Source organism: Chrysemys picta, chromosome 10 (genome assembly GCF_011386835.1).
Source record: "Chrysemys picta bellii isolate R12L10 chromosome 10, ASM1138683v2, whole genome shotgun sequence".
Taxonomy (NCBI): Eukaryota; Metazoa; Chordata; order Testudines; family Emydidae; genus Chrysemys; species Chrysemys picta.
In genome coordinates this window covers 40,783,707-40,799,192 of record NC_088800.1, presented here as the reverse complement: position 1 = coordinate 40,799,192, position 15,486 = coordinate 40,783,707, and the positions used below count along the sequence as shown (strand labels likewise).

Below are 15,486 nucleotides of genomic sequence, written 5' to 3'. Positions count from 1 at the left end.
CTCAATGGGTCAATTGTATAGCTAATGGTCCTTAATGGGCCATCAGGCAGGCTAGGCAGAGCTAACACCAACTTGTCTGGGATGTTTCCCAGAAGCATAGCATAAGTTTGAAATACAGACAGTATAGAGCCAATATTCATAACTTTAACTACAAGATTGATACACACATATAGACAGCATAATCATAACTAGCAAACCATAACCTTGTCTTAGACACCTAATTTGACCCCCTTTATACAAGATTTGGTGCCACTACAGGACTTTGATTGCAACCATGTTCTATATGGTCCCAGATTATGTCACTAACGTCACAGAGGTGCCTTTTCCTGGCCTAATCCACCCCGCTCTGAGTTATACACTGTTGAGACACCATCTCCCATCTATGGGTCGCTTGGTTTCAGCAGTGTGCCCCAGAGCCTCAACATTCTCCAGCCCTGGGCATGCACCAGCCTGGTGTCTCACTTCAGCCTGGCACACAGACCTCAATCACCAGCCAGACTCCTTTGGCTTTCCCCTGTGGGCTAGGGAAGGGGCACTGTGCTGGGACCCAGGAGCCCAGGAGCTCTAGACTGTGTCATTCTACAAACCGGGGCTAAGAATTCTGTATCCTTCACTGTTTTTATTATTAAGCTGAGATTAGAACCCATCGTACTATTGCAGGAGGCCCAGTGCCGTCCATTAGCCACCGTGCTTTCAGCACTTATCTTTCCCCTTGGCTATGTTGACTGTAAAACAGGGCCACTCAGGCCTAGGTAACCCAGTGTGTTGCTGGCCTCTGTTAACAGCTCATTCACATTCCCCAGCTTTCCGCCACGGCCCCCTGGCAAGGTTAGTTCTGTGGCTCGTGTGGGAGCAGCCTGTACTGACCGCTCAGGGCTCAAAGCCTGATGATGCTAGGTCATGAACTGACTGGTGCAGGTGCACATAACTGGAAGTGACTTTTGCCTTTTTCACCCCTAGGAAATGGCATTAAAAAACCATAACTGAGGTTGCAGAATCAAGCACCTGACAGTTGGAAAATGCCAATTTTAACCTTGCTTCTGCAGCCTTAATTCAGCCCCCTTGTGCCTCTGCTCCCCCCACCCAGTCTTTAATCACATGACCACATGCTCTAACCCTGCCTCACTCAGCTAGAAGAGTCTGACGTGACAGGGCAGAGGTCGGGTGGGTTAGTTGGGTGCACACCGGCCTATGGTGGGTACACTTTGCTGCTGTTCAGAAAACTAATTAATAATGTTTACATGGAATAATGGTTCCCCATAAACCTGGGCTTCAGCCCTGCGGCCTAGCATAGGTCACATACTCCCTCTGCCCAAGTGCCCATCTTTGGAGGGGAATTTGGGATCTAATCTCAGGTCCATCGCTGTAAGGAGGGACAGGCAGCAGGTCTGAGCAGGCAGCAGCTGCCCCTCATCACAGAAACGCTGGGAGTCACGTAAGCCACCACCAAAGCCGGGGAAAGCAGAGGGCACCACTCCGTTTGGGATGGTGGACAAACGTCTGCACCCCTTGTCAGCAGGTGCTAAGCTGAGAGAGTAGGGCAGCAGAATGCATACTAGTGCCGTATGACTTGCAGCACTCATCGAAGAGCTGCAGAGCCACAAGGGGTGTTGTGTTGGGGGAGCAGGGTGGGACGATAGGGTCTCCAATGCACTAGTACCATGCCCCAGCACAGCGTCCTGAGACAGCCCCAGCCCCTCCCCTGGCTACTAGGTGAGGAGCTGGGTAACTTTCTCTCTTTCTTTCTTTCCATCCCCTCCTGGCCACGGGCAGGGAAACAGAGCCCTGTGCACTCCCTACAGTGGGGAAGAGTCGCTCCTACACCTCTTGCTGGGGGAGCCCCACCTACTGGTCAGAGGGGCCCAACTTTTCTGTATCTTTCCCTCCTGGGATGGGGGGATCACAGGCAATGCCACAGCGAGTCCAAGCCAGGCTCCATCCAGTCTAGTGCCCAACAGCAGGCCTCCCAGGAGGGTTCAAGAATCCCCATACTGGACAACGACACACTAAGCCAGCCACAGCTGGAGCCTGCTCCTGAGCACAGGATGTCAGGGCTCAGCTTTTGAAGGACAGGGTTTAGATACCTTCTGAACAATCACCTGTGGAACTGTGCATGGAATTCTTCTGATTCCTAGAAATGTCTAATCCTTTGTGGGGATCCTCCTATGTCCTTGGATCATCAATGTCTTGTGGCAGCGAGTTCCCCAGGTGAACTATGGGTGGTGTAAAAAAGTATTTTCCTTCATCCTTTTTATTTCAATGACTGTTCATACATCCATCCACCTCCACCACACACACATCCATAACCCTCTCTATGTATCTGGTTCAAATTATTTTTATTAATTTTTTTAATAACACTTTTCACTGGAAAAAAAACATTTTTATTTATATGTTTCATTTGTCAAAGAAATTTCAAAACAAACCATTTTGCCAAGATTGGGCCCGTGTTAGGAGAGCCGTGAAAAAGTCAAAGTGCTTGAAACGACGGGAAACTAGAAGGGGGTTGGTGCTGTTCTGCTCGGAGGGCCTGATTCTCATTGACACTAATGCCATGCCTACACGTATGGCACTGCAGCAGCCCAATACAGCCACGCCACTGCAGCATGTCTGGTGAAGATGCTCTATGCCGATGGGAGAGAGCTCTCCCGTCGCCATAAAAACAACCCACCTCCGCAAGTGGCAGAAGTGACGTCAGCGGGAAGACGCTTTCCAGCCGACACAGCAATGTGCACATGAGCACTTATGTCGGTGTAATTACGTCGCCCGGCGGAGGGTGGTTTATTCACACCTCTGAAGCGACATAAGTTATGCCAACATAGGCGGTAGGGCAGACATAGGCTACACAGGAAAGCTGCACCTCATTAAAGCAGTGTTAACCACTCCATAGACACCCTTATTCTGGTTTAAGAGGGGCTCGTTTCTGTCCAGTTTAATTGATTCCTAGGGCTTGTCTACATGGCAAGTTACTGTGAGGCAAGCTGGGGTTTGAATCTGCAGTGTGCCAACTTGCTGCGCAGTATCAGCCCCTGGGAGACATTCAGTGCGCAGTAGCAGTGTCCACCGGGGATGTGTGGACACCACAGGCTGGTGTGCTGTAGATTTGGACTCTGTCTCGCAATGCAGAAACTCGCAATGGAGAGAAGTCCCTAACTAAAATTAAGCTACAGCAAAGTCTGGTTTAAAACTGAGATCACAGTGTCCACAAAGACTCTGGCACTGTAGTGGCATGGCACCCACCTCTCGCGAGTGCCGTCTTCTGGACGGGTGTGTCTGCGTCCCCTGGTTTTGCCCTCTTAGTCCATTCTGGCCCAGCTCTCCAGCCGGGCCTCTTAACAGTTCATATCCCTTTGTGGGGGCTTATCTCTGTCCAACTGTAGGCCACTTCCCCAGGGGCCTATGGGGGGGACCCAGGCCCACCCCCTATTCCAGGTCCCAGCCCAGGAACCCTAAGAATATCAGCCACATGCCACTATGTCCCTTTAGCTACACTGCTTTCAGGTCTCCTGGCCATTTCCCCCAGCAGGGCCGGATTAACCTTTTGTGGGCCTCGGCACCAAATATATTTGTGGGCCCGTATGTAGTCACTGTGGACTCCGAGTGTGGGCGTGGTGTGGCAGTGCCATTGGTGCCATACTATACCCGGTACTGAATCTCAGAGACATTTTTCATTTCGATCACACACCTCTACATGACCATATGCATTGCCATACACAGCTCCCTCAGCCCCCAGTTTTTCATTGAGCTGTACACCCATGTGGGTTTACCAGTGTCCACAGTGAGTAGAACTTTCATAGTGATCAGGGGAAACTCCCCACAGATTTATCTCCTTCCTCATTCAGACCTTCTATAGCCATGTCTCCAGTACCACCCTATGTCACCAGTCACTGTATGTGGTTCTGGTCTCAGCTCAAAGTTCCAAAGCCAGCAAATACCTGATCAATTCTGACAAATCCCTCCCTCAGCACCCATCCTGCTATTTGAGCAAGCCACTTGCAAACACCATTTCCCCAAAGTGAGTACTTAGCGTTGGAAATCTGAAGACACCAGCCTTTCTCCCTCTGCTACCATCTACATGCTAGTCTACTTGCCCAGGAAACTGAACAAAGGCTGTGGGAGGACAACAGATGGTCCTGTGGCACCTTTGAGACTAACAGAAGTATTGGGAGCATAAGCTTTCGTGGGTAAGAACCTCACTTCTTCAGATGCAAGACCTGTGGGAGGGGTCGCTGGGGAGAGTTTTCAGAGCTGGCTGGTGGAATGGCTGGGAGGCAGACTGGGCTCTGACCCCCCCCCAAGGGGCTGTGGTGCCCTGGGACCCCAAGATGCACCTAATTGGGGGGATCCTGTTGTCTGTGCCTGCAAGACCTGTCTTGGACTGTGTTCCTGTCGTCTAAATAAACCTTCTGCTTTACTGGCTGCCTGAGAGTCACGGTGAATCGCAGGAAGCCGGGGGTGCAGGGCCTTGTGTCCCCCCCCACTCCGTGACAACTGGTGGTAGCGGTGGGATCTATTGCACCCCGTGGACGGCGCTTCCTGCAATAAGTGACTGGGGAGCAGTAAAACGAAGGGGGATTGACAGGGACCAGGTGGAATGAAGAGTCAGAGAGAGACGGTTTCAGGGGGCGATTAGCCCCTGGGAGTGTGTGACCAGAGAGAAGGACTTTTGCAGTGACAGGGTTCCCCAGGGGATTGCAGCGAGCGGTCCCAGGGGCGGAGGAGTCTGCAGCTCAACCCTGGCAGAGAGGTGGTGACCTGAAGAAGGGCTGGCATACTAGGGGTCTCCCTGGAACGGTGGAAAGCTGAGAGCACAGGCCGGCGAGTGGCCACCAGGAGGATGTATGCTAAACGCCTTAAGAGTGACCTGGTGGAGCTGTGCAGGCAGAGGGGGCTGCGCATTGGGAGGTCCACCAAAGAACAGCTAATTGCCCAACTGGAGGAGAGGGATCGCTTGGATGAACTGAGCCCTGTCCCTGAGGGAAGCCGCACGGTGGATGCAGCGTGGGCCCCGGGACCCAACCTGGCTGGGAGGGAGCAGACTGCTGCCGAGGACATCCCGAGACCCTGCCTACCTATGCCTAGGGGAGGGGTTGGGGGAAGCCCAGTGAATACTGAGGGCACCCTGACTCCGGCGGCCAGCAGGGGATCGTCCCGGCAGAGCTCCCCGTCCCTGGAACGGATGCGGCTGAAATGTGAATGGGAGATGAGATGGGAAGAGCTCGAGTTAAGGAAGCAAGAACTGAAGCAGGAGCGGGAAGAGAAGGAGAAACAACAGCAGCATGAGCGGGACCAATGTCAGTATGAGCTGGAACTGGCCAGGCTGAGGAGCAGTGGGGCCCCGGCTGCGGTGAGCGAGGGGGGACCCAAGACTGCAAAGAGCTTTGATAAGTGCTTCCTGGCCCAGCATAAGGAGGGGGAGGACATGGATACCTTCCTGATGGCCTTTGAGAATACCTGCGAGCTGCTCCAGGTTGACCCTGCAGACAGGCTCCAGTTTCTCATCCCCTCACTGGATTCCACAGCCAGGGAGGTGTACAGCCGACTGAAAGGGGCGGAGACAGGGGACTACGAACTGTTCAAAAAGGCCCTGCTCCGCGAATTTGGGCTGACCCCTGAGATGTACCGGAAAAGGTTCTGGAGTCAGCGTAAAACCCGTGAGGTCACATACCTACAACTAGCCAACCGGGCGCAGGGGTATGCCTGCAAGTGGACAGCTGGGGCCCAAACTAAAGAAGACCTGCTTGACCTATTCGTACTGGAGCACGTGTATGAGCAGTGCCCATCCGACCTGAGGCGATGGTTGATGGACCAAAAGCCAGAGAACCCGCGACACGCAGGGCGGCTGGCCAACGAGTTTGTGAACAGTCGGGCAGGGGATAACAGGGAGGCGTCCCAAAGGAACAGTCCCACCACAACGCAGAGAGAGGGTCACCATGGGACCTCCCAGCGGGGAAATATGGAGAATGCCCACAAAAGGGGAACATCCAGCGTCAGGTCCATCCAACCCGCTCGAGGGGATCCACGGGACATGGGCTGCTATCACTATGGCCAGAGAGGCCACATACGGGCCCAGTGCCTCAGGCTCAGGGACAAACTGAGCGGACCCAACCCACAGAGGGTTGACTGGGTAAAGACCCAGCCAGACGAGGGGCAGCATTCCCAGGCAAGGGTGGCTGGCAGCGTACCACCTGCTAAGGAGGGAGGAGGGCTCCAGGCCAGCTCCTCTGGGGGGCTGGATGCTCCAGACCCAGGGTTTTTGGTTTACAGGGTAGGCGCGAGGCGGTCCCTGCAGAGCGAGTACCTTGTTCCCCTGGAGGTGGATGGGAGGAAGGTCAATGGATACTGGGATACGGGCACAGAGATGACACTGGCCCGGCCCGAGGTGGTGGCCCCCGATCGGGTGGTGCCCAACCTCTACCTGATCCTGACGGGGGTGGGACCCCAGTCAAAGTGCCCATGGCGAGGGTACACCTGAAGTGGGGGACCCAAGGACGTGGGGGTACACCCGTATTTGCCCACTGAGGTGTTGATGGGGGGGGGACCTGGAGGACTGGCCAAGCAACCCCCAGGGTGCCCTGGTGGTGACCCGTAGCCAGAGCCGGCGAGGGGCACTACGCCCTGACCTTGGGGAGGGTGCCTTGCCCGAGGAGCAGGACCCTAATCTGGTGGGGAAGGAACGCCCAGGGACACGGCTCAGGGAGGCTGTGGCTTCAGGCCCAGCCAGCGAGAGAGAGCAGGTGGCCATCCTTGTCCCAGCTGCTGAGTTCCAGGCCGAGTTGCAGAAAGATCCTTCCTTGCAGAAGATAAGGGACCTGGCCGACCTCAGTGCGGTACAGATCTTGGGGAGAAGTGGCCGGAAAAGGTTCCTGTGGGAGAAGGGGTTCCTGTACCGAGAATGGGCTCCCCCAGGGAAAATGAAGTCGGGGGGATCAGGAGGCAGCTGGTGGTACCCCAGAAGTATCACCGCCAGTTGCTGTACTGGGACCATAACATTCCCCTCCCAGGGCACCAGGGAACCTGGCATACCCAGCAGAGGCTGCTACGAAACTTTTACTGGCCTGGGGTCTTTGTTACTGTCCGACAGTACTGCTGATCCTATGACGCCTGTCAGAGGGTGCGGAAAGCCCGAGACAAGGGGAAAACGGCTTTAGGACCCTTGCCCAGCATAGAGGAGCCTTTCCAGAGGGTGGCCAAGGTCTAAAGGGGGGCTCTGAACCAAGAGAGCCCGAATCACAGACCTCCAGACTGGAACGCTGGGAGAAGACCCCAGCCCAGTTGGAACACCAGGGGTATTGGGGTGGGAAAAGGGCACGGGCCGCATAAACCTCCCCACATGCGAACTACAAATGCCATTGAGCACACCCGACCTAAGGGGGGGCGTGAAACTGGAAGGACCTGGTGTAATTCTTACCAAGGAATGGGAGGGATGCTGGGGCATCCACTGGAACGGGGGTAGGTTCGAACTTCCCCAGGTCACTGGCTGAAGTGACCCTGCTCAGTTCGGTCTCGAAGGGGGAAGAGATGTGACGAACTGGGACTGTTCTTAATGTGGTCTTTGAATGCTGAGAGGGGAGTGTGGCTAGGATGGTCTGCACTGGGGGATGGGAGACTGGCCTTGAGGGAGGATACCTGAGCTTGTAACATGAGAACCCAGGAAGGGGTTAGAGGCCAGGTGACACCTTTGCCCGGGAAACTGAACAAAGGCTGTGGGAGGGGTCACTGGGGAGAGTTTTCAGAGCTGGCTGGTGGAATGGCTGGGAGGCAGACGGGGCTCTGACCCCCCCAAGGGGCTGTGGTGCCCTGGGACCCCAAGATGCACCTAATTGGGGGGGATCCTGTTGTCTGTGCCTGCAAGACCTGTCTTGGAGTGTATTTCTGTCATCTAAATAAACCTTCTGCTTTACTGGCTGTCTGAGAGTCACGGTGAATCGCAGGAAGCTGGGGGTGCAGGGCCTTGTGTCCCCCCACACTCCGTGACAGGGTGGCAATTCCAAGGCTGAGCATGCTTGAACCTTGCAATGGCAGCACTAGGGACTCTTATTCCTCAGCGTTGGCCCTAGGCAGCTGCAGTCTCTGCAGTTAAGCGCTTCCCTCCTCTAGGCCGTGGCTTTAAGTACATGAGATGCCCCATCACCTGCAGCAGAGGCCACCACTTCCCACGCACCCCTCAGCTAGCACAAAGCCGTGCAGAAAGTGCAGCCTGAATGATTTTGGAGGCTGGGGTGCCAGGAGGTTCCATCCCTGAGCAGCAGCTCTGCAACAAGCTCACATGGCCCCCCTCCGCTGTGGGACCAGGACCCTGTGAAGACAGTGGAGTTACCCTGTGTATAACCAGTTCTGTCCAAAGCCTGTTGAAGTGAGTGGGAGTCTTTTCATTATCTTTAATGGGCTGTGTAAAGAAGCAAAGGACCCCATTCTAGACTCTAGGAGCAAAGTGCATTCTATGCTGCACTGGTTTACTATTGTAACAGGAAGGTCTCACATTACCTAGTGAATAAGCAACACCTCCTACAGCATCTAACTTTTTCTGAGAGGCTTCTTACCCAATTACTAAATGTAAACTTGCTTCGCTTACAAGGGCTGAAAATATCAAGTAGTGTGGTCACAAAAGCAAGGCACTTCTGAATTCAGTAGGAATTTTGGATGTGCACAGAACACAGACAGGACTGGTTCCCACGTGGTTACAGAACTGCAGTAAAGTGGAACAATTTTCAGCATATTCTAAGACTGTCCTACATAAATGAGGAAAAGTTGAGGTGCCTTTGTTATTCTTTTTTTCCACTCTTTGTTTCTATGGGGAATTTGCCAATGCAATATTACTGTCTTCCTTTTAAATAAAATTTTTAAAAAAAATTTAAAAAAAGGTAATGGCTGTTGAAAATAGCAATTCCAATAGCACTGGGGAGATGCCAGCATTTGTTGCTCAATTTTATCCTACTTTTTCTACAGCAAGTTACAGTGGATCGGCATATTTGATTTGGGAGAAATGAAGTAACAGCAGCCTAAATTGAGCTTGAGGACTCCCAGATTTGAACACTCAAAATTCAGAAGGCAGGTGCTAGATTCCCTTTCTGAATATTAGATACATCTGGAAAGGAAAAGCCAATTTCTGCTTCCATGGCTCAGACGTGGAAATGCTCCTACGCGCCTGGTACTGTATCTAAAGCTGCCCACTAGTAGAGCCTTCCCTCCCTTACTTATCATTTTAACTTCTGGTGGGATCCACATACCTCCCTTGCTAGGCTTCAGATAGAGAGGTGCACTGTCCATTTAGTCCACCCAATTCCTTCTTTGGGAGCTGCCACGCGAGGTCACACCAGCATCCCTAATCCAGTCTGTGGAAGTCTTCTCAGGGTGATATCTGGGCCAAAGCCTTCTACTCCTTGGGCATACTTGTTCCTCATTCACAGTGCCACCCCCTTCTAACAGCCAGCTCTCCATTCACAGCAAGCTGCAGCGCATGGGGTCTCAGCTTCCCCACTCCCTTTCCTATTGATAGCTGCCAAGGGAATACTGGGAAATGTTGTTCTTTCCTTGCTCTAAGACCAGCTCTATAGGCAAGGAGCTGGCCAAGGAACTACAGCTCCCAGGGCCCGTTGGGTTCTCAGCTCCCATGCTGGACTCCTGCTGCTCCGAGGCTTGCTCTCAGGGCCTCTGCTTCTGCAGCGCTGCAAGAAGGGAGGAAGTGAGTATTATGGGGCCCCTTCTGAGCTTGGGCCCTGTGCTATGGAGCTATTGGCGCCAGGGTAAATCCAGTACTGCCCCTGGCACCAGCCTTCACCAATACTTCACCCTTACCATAGGGCTCATCTAAGTTCAGGCCCAGCAGCCAGCCAGGAGCGCTTCCTCACTGCCCCCATCCCTGCCAGCACTAAGCTATCTGCTGTGCTGCTGTTCTTTTTAGCCAGCTAGGAGCACCATCTACATTCCTCTAACTCCAGCAACAAACTGACTCTGTCTCTGTAGCGCCTTTTATATGGGCCTCCTGGACCCTGATGGCTGCTCCCTGCAGCCTCTGATTGGCTGCTACCCCTGCAGCTACTTTAGGCTGCTTGGAGGACTCCTCTACTTCTCCTTTCTTGGGATGGGTGTGGCAGGACACTGAGGCCTCCAGCAAGGGGCCTCTGGGCCTAGTCCACCCCATCACAGGCACTAAATCAGTTTAAAATCACACCTTAAATTAAACCAGTTACATTAACCTTTTTCATGTAGCTAATCCCAAAATGCTTTACAATAGCAGTGTAAAGGGCCCTTAATGTGACACCTACTAAACAGGACTTAGTGTGACTGCAACCGAGAACCCACTCAAAGCTTAGTAAAATGGCAATAATAGGTGACTTCCACTGCTCACACATAAGCTGGTGAAATGTCATGGCGGGGGGAGAGTCGGGCTGAGAGTGAGAGAAGAGACTGTTGACACCTTACATGAGTGTCCCTTGGAAGAGCTAGTTCTACAGCATTCAAGAGGTGAGGCTATGCTCAGTTCAGTCCTAAGTCACTCACCAGAGATGGTTCAAGAAGTGAGTATAGCTGAGCCACCAAGTAAGAGCCAGTGACCTCGGTCTAATTAATTTCCATGTCCCTGGAGGAGGAATCTTATAAAAAACATCTCTGTGCCACTAATCTTTAGACAGCAGGATTCCAAACAAAGAACAAAAAACAACAACAATACAACTCACCCAAAAGACCCTCAGATAAAAGGGGAGACAATCCAAATCCTCACCCTTGGCGTAGAGGCTCTTCACACTGAAGGACAAAACACGGGAGAGCTGGGCCAAAGCATTCTGTCTCAGGGATCTGGCATGCAGAGTAGAGCCAGCTAGGGTAGAGTCTGACCATCTTTAGGAAACACTGCAGAACCTCCTCCTTTGAAAAGGTCTTTCTACTGTAAAAAGGACACTCACAGCATGAACACTCCCTTCTACCTACAAACGGCCAACCGGCTCTCAAAACAACCCTGGAAACCTGAAACCAATCACCTAAAGGATCCCCAAGACTAATAAATTAATACAATTTGAAAAACACACAAACCCTCCTACAAGCCGAGATTTTACCCTGAAAGGGGAGAAGTGCCCGAGACCTATGAAGTGCACTAGGAACTTCGCTACCGCTATTGATTTTAAGTGGCCGGTGCTGCAGTGATGGGTGGCAGGATAAACCCCAAAGAGAGAGAGGTTTCAAGAGGGTATTTAAAGCAAACAGGTATCCTTTGGAAGACCGAAATCCTGCCTCAATGTCATAACCTTGGGCAGGTTCAATGCATGAAGAAGACTGGGAGGGTGAAGAGGGAAACTGATGAGCAAACAGCCATGGACACAAAAACAATACACAAAAACTCCTCCAAGTATCTCAGGAGCAGGAAGCCTCTGAGAGGATGAGTGAGTCTGCTGGGGACAGACACTGAAGGGAAGCTAAATGCATCACTCTCCAGCATGAAATGGGTGGGAAGATTACCTCAAACCTACTCTCTTCAGATAGCAAAGATGAGGCACTGTCAGACTGAGGTCTCAGAGGAGGAGGTGCTGGGACAAGCTACATTAAAGAACAGCCAGATCACCAAGACTAGGTGGTGAGGATCAGAGGGGTAGCCGTGTTAGTTTGGATCTGTAAAAAGCGACAGAGAGTCCTGTGGCACCTTGTAGACTAACAGACGTATTGGAGCATAAGCTTTCGTAGGTGGATACCCACTTCATCAGATGCATGTAGTGGAAGTTTCCAGAGCCAGGTATAAATATGCAGGCAAGAATCAGTCTAGAGATAACGATGTTAGTTCAATTAGGGAGGATGAGGCCCTCTTCAAGCAGTTGAGGTGTGAACACCAAGGGAGGAGAAACTGCTTTTGTAGTTGGCTACCATTCACAGTCTTTGTTTAATCCTGAGCTGATGGTGTCAAATTTGCAAATGAACTAAAGCTCAGCAGTTTCTCTTTGAAGTCTGGTCCTGAAGTTACCTTAAAATCTGCTATTGTGTGTCCAGGGAGATTGAAGTGTTCTCCTACAGGTTTTTGTATATTGCCATTCCTAATATCTGACTTGTGTCCATTTATCCTTTTACGTAAGGACTGTCCAGTTTGGCCGATGTACATAGCAGAGGGGCATTGCTGGCACATGATGGAGTATATTACATTGGTGGACATGCAGGTGAATGAACCGGTGATGTTATGGCTGATCTGGTTAGGTCCTGTGATGGTGTCACTGGTGTAGATATGTGGGCAGAGTTGGCATCGAGGTTTATTGCATGGATTGGTTCCTGAGTTAGTTACTATGGTGCGGTGTGTGGTTGCTGGTGAGAATATGCTTAAGGTTGGCGGGTTGTCTGTGGGCGAGGACTGGCCTGCCTCCCATGGCCTGTGAAAGCGAGGGATCATTGTCCAGGATGGGTTGTAGATCACTGATGATGCGTTGGAGAGGTTTTAGCTGAGAACTGTAGGTGATGGCCAGTGGAGTTCTGTTGGTTTCTTTCTTGGGCTTGTCTTGCAGCAGGAGGCTTCTGGATACACGTCTGGCTCTGTTGATTTGTTTCCTTATATCCTCGTGCAGGTATCATAGTTTTGAGAATGCTTAGTGAAGATCTTGTAGGTGTTGGTCTCTGTCTGAGGGGTTGGAGCAAATGCGGTTGTACCTCAGCGCTTGGCTGTAGATGATGGATCGTGTGGTGTGTCCGGGATGGAAGCTGGAGGCATGAAGGTAGGCATAGCGGTCGGTGGATTTTTGGTATAGGGTGGTGTTAACGTGACTGTCACTTATTTGTACCATGGTGTCTAGGAAGTGGACCTCCCGTGTAGATTGGTCTAGGCTGAGGTTGATGGTGGAGTGGAAGCTGTTGAAATCGTGGTGGAATTCTTCCAGAGTCTCCTTCCCATGGGTCCAGATGATGAAGGTATCATCAATGTAGCATAGGTAGAGAAGGGGCGTGAGTGGATGAGAGCTGAGGAGGCGTTGTTCCAGGTCAGACATAAAAATGTTGGCATATTGTGGGGCCATTCGGGTGCCCATAGCGGTGCCACTGGTCTGGAGATATATATTGTCACCAAATTTGAAATAATTGTGCGTGAGGATAAAGTCACAGAGCTCAGCAATCAGTTGTGCTGTGGCATCATCAGGGATACTGTTCCTGACAGCTTGTATTCCATCTGTGTGTGGGATGTTTGTGTAGAGAGCCTCCACATCCATGGTGGCTAGGATGGTGTTTTCTGGAAGATCACCAATGCATTGTAGTTTTCTCAGGAAATCAGTGGTGTCATGGAGATAGCTGGGAGTGCTGGTGGCTTAGGGTCTGAGTAGAGAGTCCACATATCCGGACAGTCCTTCAGTGAGAGTCCCAATTCTAGAGATGATGGGGCGTCCAGGATTTCCAGGTTTGTGGATCTTGGGTAGTAGATAGAATAACCCCGGTCGGGGCTCTAAGGGTATATTGATTTGTTCCTGTATTAGCATAGGGAGTGTCTTGAGTAGATGGTGCAGTTTCTTAGTATATTCCTCAGTGGGATCTGAGGAAAGTGGCCTCCATCCAAGAGTTTTGAAAGAGTTCACTGAAATCAGCTCTGGTCCTGGCAGGCTGGGGGATCCTCAGGGAGCCTTATTGCAGTGCCAGAGCATAGGTGCCATCTTTATGAGTTGCCAGAAGGTACTTGATCCCTACTCCGCCCCAGGCCTCGCCCCCACTCCACCCCTTCCCCCAAACCCCCACCCTGCCTCCTCCCTCCCCTGCTCCACCCCGTTCCGCCTCTTCCCCCAAGCGCACCCCCTCTCCCCCACACTGCCTCCTGCACACCACTGAACAGCTGACCTGCGGTAGGTGGGAGGCTCTGGGAGAGAGTGGGAGGAGCTGATTGGTTGGGCCACCGGTGGGCAGGAGGCGCTGGGGGGAGGGAGAGGAGCTGATGGGGCGGTTACCAGTGAGAGCTGAGCACCCACTATTTTTTTTCCATGGGTGCTCCAGCCCTGGAGCACCTATGGAGTCAGCACCTACGGCCAGGGGAACGGTGTGAAACAACCTTTGCAGAGAGAGCAATAAAGCATCTAGATGGGCGCTAGGTGAGGGACGAACCAGCTTGGTGCCAGGGAAGGACAATCATGTCTCTGCAGTCTACTGGCACCCTTTGAGCATCCCAGAAAGCAGGACCAAATGGCGCGCTGCCTGATTGTATTGATTTGGACTTTCAAAACTCCTTCCATAAAGGCCCTCGCAAGAAGCTTGTAAGGAAACGAAGTAGTGCTGGAAAGAGAGGGTAAGAATTCCTGCCTGGGATCAGAAACTGACCCAGGGTACGTCTACACAGCAGCAGGGAGGTGTAATTCCCAGCGTGGGCAGATATACATGCACTAGCTATGCTCAAGGGAGCACCTAGAAATAGCAGTGTGGCCACAGCGGTGGCCACCCGAGTACAAGCCCCCCGACCCCTGGGTAGTTCTCGTGTGGCTAGCATCTCACAGCCTTGCTGCTATTTTTAGGTACTAGCTCCAGCCGAGCTAGCGGGGGTCTGTCTGCCCACACTGGGAATTACCCCTGCAGGTGCTGTGCAGCCGTACCCAAGAGAAACGAAAACAAAACAAGGAATAAATGGCCTATTTTTAGGTAACAGCAGGTGGCTGCCCAGGGCGGTGTACCAGGGCTATGCTGTTTAATACCTTCCCGAATGATCTAGAAGAGGAGGGGAGCAATGGCAACAACTATTGAGCTTAGGCAAGACAAAGGGACCTAAGGAAGCTGGGGGATGGCCAGTGGAATTCAGGCTTGGCTACTGCAAGGCAATGCACATTAGCTGCTCAGACACATGGCTGGGTCCTACACAACGCACAACCACTCCGGGGAAAGAGCTGGCCATCGCTGGGAGCAGCTTGAGGCTAGATGGGCCCCAGGCCTGTTCGGACCATGCCTACATGCCTACACATAGCTGTGCAGAGCTGAGCGGCGGGGGGCAGTTAACGGTGGACAGGCCACGAGAATTCCCTCACCCAGCCCGGGCACAGGCTGCTACCAGCACAGTTCTGCACCTCCCACACCTTCCCATCTTGGCTCAGCTCCGCCAGGCAGGCAAGGGAATGGCGGGCACACAGCAGGGATTCCCTACAGCTCAGTAACCATCACTTTGCAATGTTCGCTCAGGGGCACCAGGAGCGTGTCCTGCTCAAAGGAGTTTGCTTTGTCTCTCGGGGGTCGCTGGGCAGGCCCCTCCTCTTCCTCTTCCTCTCTCCCTTCCTCACTCAGATTAAAGACCAGCTTCAGCTTCTCAGGCTGCACAGAGTTCAGGACGATCACGCCCAGCCCCAGGAGGAAACACAGCAGCCCTGCAACGCAACATGGGGGGACTAGTTACAGGCTGCATGTCTGGACCTTTCCTGCACTATACTACCTCTGTGCCACCAGAGGGCTCCCTGTGTTTGGCTGAGCCTCATGGCCAACTACACAGGTTTTGGTGCCACTCTGCTCTGACGGTGCAGTGCGAAGCAGTCCATGACTTGGGACAGGGTGAGCAGAATGGACTAT

The 15,486-nt window shown here is 52.5% G+C and overlaps 1 protein-coding gene across 1 annotated transcript in view; it reads right to left on the bottom strand.

The window, feature by feature from the left end:
• Positions 1 to 15,486, bottom strand: part of LOC122173855 (dual oxidase maturation factor 1-like) — a 34,415-nt gene that overhangs the window by 390 nt on the left and 18,539 nt on the right. The window contains exon 7 of the mRNA XM_065559640.1: positions 2,100 to 2,213. Coding sequence (XP_065415712.1) covers positions 2,164 to 2,213 — 50 coding nt within the window. The 3' untranslated portion in view covers positions 2,100 to 2,163. The remainder of the gene's footprint in view (positions 1 to 2,099; positions 2,214 to 15,486) is intronic.